This window comes from Aquila chrysaetos, chromosome 16, assembly GCF_900496995.4.
Source record: "Aquila chrysaetos chrysaetos chromosome 16, bAquChr1.4, whole genome shotgun sequence".
In the NCBI taxonomy this organism is placed as follows: domain Eukaryota; kingdom Metazoa; phylum Chordata; class Aves; order Accipitriformes; family Accipitridae; genus Aquila; species Aquila chrysaetos.
This window is the reverse complement of record NC_044019.1, coordinates 12,020,443-12,026,792: the sequence shown is the minus strand read 5'-3', so window position 1 is coordinate 12,026,792 and position 6,350 is coordinate 12,020,443. Positions and strand designations below refer to the sequence as shown.

General features: G+C 57.8%; 1 protein-coding gene across 1 annotated transcript; it reads right to left on the bottom strand.

Annotated features, from left to right (window-relative positions):
- Positions 1-253: 253 nt before the first annotated feature.
- SYT8 (synaptotagmin 8) lies at positions 254-6,001 on the bottom strand. Its single transcript, XM_030039746.1, has 10 exons — positions 5,958-6,001; positions 5,325-5,587; positions 3,278-3,412; positions 2,754-2,911; positions 2,512-2,607; positions 2,101-2,268; positions 1,717-1,884; positions 1,404-1,521; positions 858-991; positions 254-767 (listed from the first exon to the last, which is right to left on the bottom strand). Exons 1-10 carry the CDS (start codon positions 5,999-6,001, stop codon positions 534-536), a joined length of 1,518 nt encoding a protein of 505 aa, XP_029895606.1. The 3' UTR covers positions 254-533.
- Positions 6,002-6,350: the final 349 nt, after the last annotated feature.

Genomic DNA, 6,350 nt, shown 5'->3' with positions numbered 1-6,350 from the left:
CCAACACCTTCCTCGTCAGCCTGTCCTCTTTCTCTCTTCTCAAGCCTCTTAGGGTGCTTTAAGATCTTGGTCTTGTTTAAAAGCCTTCACAGGACACATAAAGCCTTCCCAAGAACTCGCCTCTTGTGGAGTTATTCACAACTAAAGAAACTGCCCACCCCAGGCTCCTGGCACATTAATCCTCTGCTTTAAAAATATCAACGGACTCGGTGTTTTTGCATGAGCTTGAAGTTCTGTGTATTTGTCCCCCCAGCCTGCGAGCAGCTGGGATGAGCCGGCTCCTGTGCCCATGCCATCCCCTCTAGTATTCTCCACATCCAGCCTTGCCCTGGGGTGCTGAGCCGCCCCGCTCTGGGCATTACACAGGGCATGAGCTGCACCAGCAGCCAGATCATCTCTTAGCCAAAAAGTGCTCCCATTCCCCTCTGCTGACACTGAGCAGGGACCAACATGTCTAGATGTTGCTGAGCAGAAGCCCCTCACCCCTCCACAAGCCCTCCATCCTTCCCCTGGGTGGAGGAGGAGACTCCCCACTATCTGAGGGGCAGGGGCAGCTTGAGGTGAGACTTTAGCCCCAGGGCTTTGTCGACAACATCTGGGGGCTGCAGGCTGTGCCACTGGGTGAGGGGCCGGCGTGGGTTGGACAGCATGTCAGACCAGTGCCGCAGCTGGTTGCCTGTGGCTCGGCAGCCCAGGAAGAGTTTGCCGATGGGCTCGTTCTTGGTCACTTTGTCGTGATCCCAGACGGAGATGACCACGTCCACGTTCTGGAAGGGGGAACAAAAGAAAGAGGGTCAGTGGGAGGGACTCACCGCAGCAGGGACCTGCTCAACCCTGGGTGCTGCAGGGGAACGCACCTTGATCTGATTGAAAGGCACCTCAAAAACAAACACCTCATTGAAGTAAGGTCTTAAGGTGTTTTTCTTCACACTTGTCATTTTCTTCTTCCATTTCCTCCTGTTCAGGATGAGATGCACCTTGACAAAAGGATCTGAGGAGAGAGAGGACACAGCTGGCACAAGTGACAATTTTTGACTGAGGAGCTCAACCACAAAACCCCTTCCCTGAGCCATTCCCAAGCAGAGCACAGCATCCCACTTGTTACTCCTCGTGGGAGCATCCACCCCTCTTCCCTTTGCCAGCCACCTCAGAGCTCACCACCTCCTGCCACAAGCTCCCCGAACCATCCAGCCATGACATCTCCTGGTAGATACCTCCAGCTCTGCCCAAAGCTGAAGTATCTGTGCTGAGGAAGGCTGGGAGCCGGCTGAGGGCTGGGTATGGTGGTGGCAGCGGGAAGCAGGTCTCAGCACCAAGAGCTTTCAATGCTTTGCAGCTCTTGGTGCCGTCATTAAGGCCTGGGCAGGAGTAGGGGGATCTGAGCATGGGCAGCCCCTGCTGACCTGAGAGCCCATGGGAGTTCATCCGCTTCAGTTTCTTGGCTTCCAGGATGAGCACACTCAGCTTGCCAGTGCTGGGGACATAGCGCAGCGAGAAGCAGATCTCGCCCAGCTGCTCTTCCTGATGGAGAGATGCCAGTGATGAGCACTGGGCAGAGGAGCCGGCTGACCTGGGGCTGGAGCACCAGGCTGGCCCCAGGTTTCCTGGGTCTCCCCCACCCTCATGCTTGGCCCTAAGGGCCTGCTTCTTGGAGTGGTGGCAAGCGAAGCAACGGCACATCCCTCCCGGCAGAGTTTCCCACTCTCCAAGACCAACCTCCACTTTACCGGCTGCTGCCAGGTCGCTCCACTGCTCGATGACATGCTGCAGGCTGACACTGGCCAGGGGCAGCCGGACCTCGCCGATGATGTCATGCTTGGCAAAGCGGTTGAAGTCGTAGATCTGCATCACCAGTGTGGACTCAGGCACCTCCGCCTGGGGTACCTGCAGGGGAGGACCCAAAAGCCTGGGCTCACTCCTTGGTGGCAGCCCTGCCCCATGGGATGGGGCGGCAGATGCGACAACAAGTCTTTCTCTCTGACGCTGCCCCATCCTGGTTGCAAAGGCATCTCCCTGCCTGGAGATGCCTTTTCCCAGGGAACAGGGCCCATGCAATACTCCTGATGGGACCAAAAAAACATCATCAGATATAGTTCCTACCTGGAAAGTGAAGCTCTCATTGAAGACCGGGTTCAGGGTCTTGCGGTAAACCTTGGTCTCATACCTCTTCTTTCTATCAGACGTTAGGTAGACGATCACATATGGATCAGATGTGCCTCCGCTGTCCATGGCCTTCAGCTCGGCTGCCTGCTTCACTCCGACTTTCAACTTAAAAGGAGTGATGCACAAGGTCACCAGGTGGAGGAGGATGGGGTCAGATGACCCGGGGGGCTCAGTGAGAAGTGAGTGCAGCAGGGAGGATGCCTCCACGCCATGCGGGCACGAGAGCCGGCAGGCTGCAGGCAGGTGGAGAGGTGCAAGAGGGTATGGTCCACCTCAGTGGGTAGCAAAGAGGGACCATGCAAGAGCAAAGCCTTTTCCCTGCTGGGACGCGGCCGCGAGCATCCCCACCTCCTGCGCACGGAAGTTGTACTCTAGGGAGTACTGCAGCTTTCCTCGCCCCGTCTGCTCTGTGCCCTGCTCCAGGTCCTCCATCTCGGGCTGGACCTGTGGCAGAGAGTAGCACTACCCTCAGGACATGCTCCACCACATCCCCAGCCATGCCGTGCTCCCACCACCCCCAGGACCAGGCAGCATGGCAGCAAACTTCTCAGAGAGGAGGGAGGTGAGGGAGAGGGGAAAGCAAGACGCACGAGGCTGGCTGTGGTGGAGCTGCTGACGGCACACATGTTGACTCTCTCCTTCTTCTTAGGCTTCTTCTTGCCACAGCAGCACCTGACAACGCAGATGAGGAAGGGGAGGAGAAGAACTCCTACTGCCACAGCCACAGCAATGAGCGCCCATTTGGGTACTGGTGCGATGTTCGGAGAGCAGAGATGAACAGAAGAGTTAAAACCAAGCAAAAACATATAGAGTGCATTTAAACCCCTTCCTGGTGCTTCAGCATTAAGGAGTTGTACTTTCAAAATTGCCCTTATAATCCTGGACAGGCCCCATGCAGGGAGGCTGAGGCTGGAGACTATTCCCCAAATGGGCAGCAAGGATGCCCTGCGCTCCTCAAGCAGCACGGTACCACTCTGCAGCATCCCCACCCCGATGGACCCCACCGGAAAAAGGGATTTTAGAGGGAGGGAGAAGTGGTTACACAGCCTCAGATTCCAGGAACCCCGCCAGATAACGCTGCCTGAGAGAGCAGGGCAAGCACCACTGTACTCACATGGGATCCGGTTCACCCAGCTGCCCAGGAAGCCTGGCCGAGCTGTGGTGGGGATGGTCACAGGGCTACTGGTGAACGGGGAGGCCATCACCATGCCTTTCCTGGCTGCCACTGCCACAGCTAAGCTGGGCTGACCTGGCAACACAAGCAAAATTAACAGGGTGGGGATTTCCTCTCCAGTAGCCTGTGTGCTGCCGGTGGCCCAGGGCTCTAATGAGAGCAAACAATTAAAACATAGAACCAGGCATTTGGGGCTTGGCCACTTTGGCAAGGAGGTATGAAATGGAGCGGGACGAGCTGTGGGCAGCCTACTCAGGGAGTAGCCTACAGCCTTCTCTTTTATATCCTTGCAAGCCTGCCTTTGGAATGGGGAGGGAGTGGGGTATGGATTAGGGAGTTTTCCTTTGTTTGTGAGAAGAGGAATCACCTAGCTGTAGGGGAAAAAAAAAAACCAAGAGCTGTTTTATGCTGGCTCCTGCCTGGCCAGGCAGCATGAGCTGAAGGGTTTGGTCAGCCCCAGGCAAGCCCCACCATTAGCTAACACCCTTTTTTGGCTATTTTCCCCCTTCTCACAGGGCTGAAGAGCACGAGGGTTTGCTCCTGGGCTTGCAGTGGGGCTGGTGCCTGTGTTGCAGGTGGCAGCGGTGCCACCAGGCTGGGGTCACACAGGCTCGGAAAATTTGCGTAAGCCCAACCGGTGCACCTGGCAATGCTGACGCAGCTTAAGGGAATGCTTCAAATTTAAAGCAGAATGGTTTTTCACTACTGCCCTCCCCATAGCAAGGCTCTTATTCTAGCATGACTGCTTCCTTGTAGCCAAAACTTCCTTCTTGCCTCCTTTCAGGTGAGGAGCGGCAGCAGGAGCTGGGAGCTGTGCAGCGAGTGGGTCTGCAGCCATCACGGCACTGGCGGCACCTGGTCCCAGTGCCGTGACCGAGGCTGGCAGGTATGTGCCTGTTTGCCTTGGCTGCCCCAGCCGCCTGCCCCTTGCCCGAGCAGGTCCCTGCTCAAGCAGTCAACACCGCCTTGCTCTGCCTGCACTCTTCCCACCACGCAGGGCCATGGTTCCTTGCTCGGGGATCCTACTGGGGAGAAACCACCTCTGCGCTTCCCTCCACTGAGCCTGCAAAGCCAGCAAAAGCCTTTAATTTTTCCAACAGTGGGTTTTGCCGCACGCGGGCGTAGGGCTGGAGGGACGTGGGAATTGTTGTCATCCCTGCAGCATCATTGCTGGTGCAATGAAGTGCAGGTTAAGTGACTTGCCAGGTGACCGGGGCCACCTGGGATGTCTGTACCATTGGACACACGATCTCTGCTGGCAGCCTCACCACCAGCAGCTTTAATGATCATAGAATCATAGAATGGTTTCGATTGGAAGTGTCCCTAAAGATCATCTAGTTCCAGCCCCCCTGCCATGGGCAGGGACACCTTCCACTAGACCAGGTTGCTCAAAGCCCCATCCAGCCTGGCCTTGAACACTGCCAGGGATGGGGCATCCACACCCTCCCTGGGCAACCTGTCCCAGTGCCTCCCCACCCTCACAGAAAAGAACTTCTTCCTTACATCTAATCTAAATCTACTCTCTTTCAGTTTAAAGCCATTATCCTTTGTCCTATCCTATCGGTTTCTCCTGTCCCCACACACAGAAATCAGTGTCTGGTGACGTGCCTGTGATATTTAGGAGGCGCCGGACTGCGGCTTAGGGCTGTGGCGGTGGGTGGACATGACAGCGCAGACAAGCAGGCACGCACCCAGCACAAAATTAGGTGTCTCAGCGCTTTTTCCCTGTCAGACCCCCGCGGGCTGTGTCACGTTGGTCTGACATTGGCCCTGGTTTAAAATAAAAGCTCACCCCAGCCCCATGGGGTGACCTGAGTCGCTGTTTTGGGGATGAGGGGGACAGCCCTGCTGCAGTCTGGGAGAGGCAGCACAGCCTTGGTGGGCTTTGCAGGGAGCATCGAGCATCCCTGCTCCTGGAAAAGGGGCTGGGGGACCCCTGCTTCTCGCTTCCACCCTGTGCTGACCGGGCTCCCGAAACCAGACTTACCGACGCGCCTCCTTCCCAGCCTCAGTCTCTCTTCCCTGCTGTGCGGGCTCCGGGCCCAGCTGCCGCACGTGGCAGGGGCATGCTGCGGGGTGAGACAGGACCCTGCTGGACGCGGAGCTGGGATGGTGGCCGCACAGCACAGCCGAAACAGGAAAGTCTGCTTTGCCAGCCCAGGAACCGGGCGGCCCCAGCAGCTCCGTCGGCCCCACCTCGCCACTGACCCAAGCGGTGCTCGTGCAGGTGAAAAGCCAGCGGGGAACTCCCTGCCGGACCAGGAAGCAAAACCTGCCCTCCTGCCTGCGAGAAGCTGGCGGGCATCGCTGCCTGGCTCTGTGACCCCGCAAATTCACTTCTCCAAGCTATCCCTGCAGTGATGCTGGGCTGGACAGCGTGGCTGCAGGCACTTAGTGCAAGGGGACGGATGCATGGCTGCATCCATCCCTGGTGAGCCCTGCGCTTGGGGAGCCCAGCTTGTTGGCCCAGAGGGGCGTGCGGTGGTTTATTGCACCATGCGAGGGCCCAGGAAGCGCGTGTGGCAATGGGGATGAACGGGGATGCTCCGCTCCAAAGCGGCAGGGAGGACAGACAGGGCGAGGGGATATTGCTTGGGTGGTTCCATCCCTCAGTGCCAACGGGAGCAGCACCAGGCACACAGCCAGGAGCGATTTCACCGGCATCCCTGTCGCATTAAATTTATGCTTGCACACTTCTTCTCTTGCTGCCAATTCAGCAAAGTCAGCCCAAAACGTGCCTGGTTACTGTGGAAATTTGGGGCGGTGCCGGAAGCAGGGACTGGTACCGCCAGTGCCCCGATGGCTGACACAGACATGGGGGGAGAGGCCCCAGAAACCAGACCCGTCCCAGCTCTGCCCGGCCACCCTGGCTCACCGGTCCTGCCAGATTTTCACGTGGCCACTGAGGCGTTGCTACACCGAGCATCTGGCCACAGGAGAGGTACTGGGGCTGCCCCTCGGCCACCCGAAACATGGCCCCACTCGCAAGCACCCTGCACTCCTGCTGCTCAGA

Coding starts and splice junctions, on each gene's coding strand:
- SYT8 (XM_030039746.1), bottom strand. CDS start 6,001: ATGCCGGTGAAATCGCTCCTGGCTGTGTGCCTGGTGCTGCTCCC. Junction 2,269..2,511: donor ACAACTTCCGTGCGCAGGAG/GTGGGGATGCTC, acceptor ACTCCTTTTAAG/TTGAAAGTCGGAGTGAAGCA. Junction 1,522..1,716: donor CAGCAGCCGGTAAAGTGGAG/GTTGGTCTTGGA, acceptor TCTCTCCATCAG/GAAGAGCAGCTGGGCGAGAT.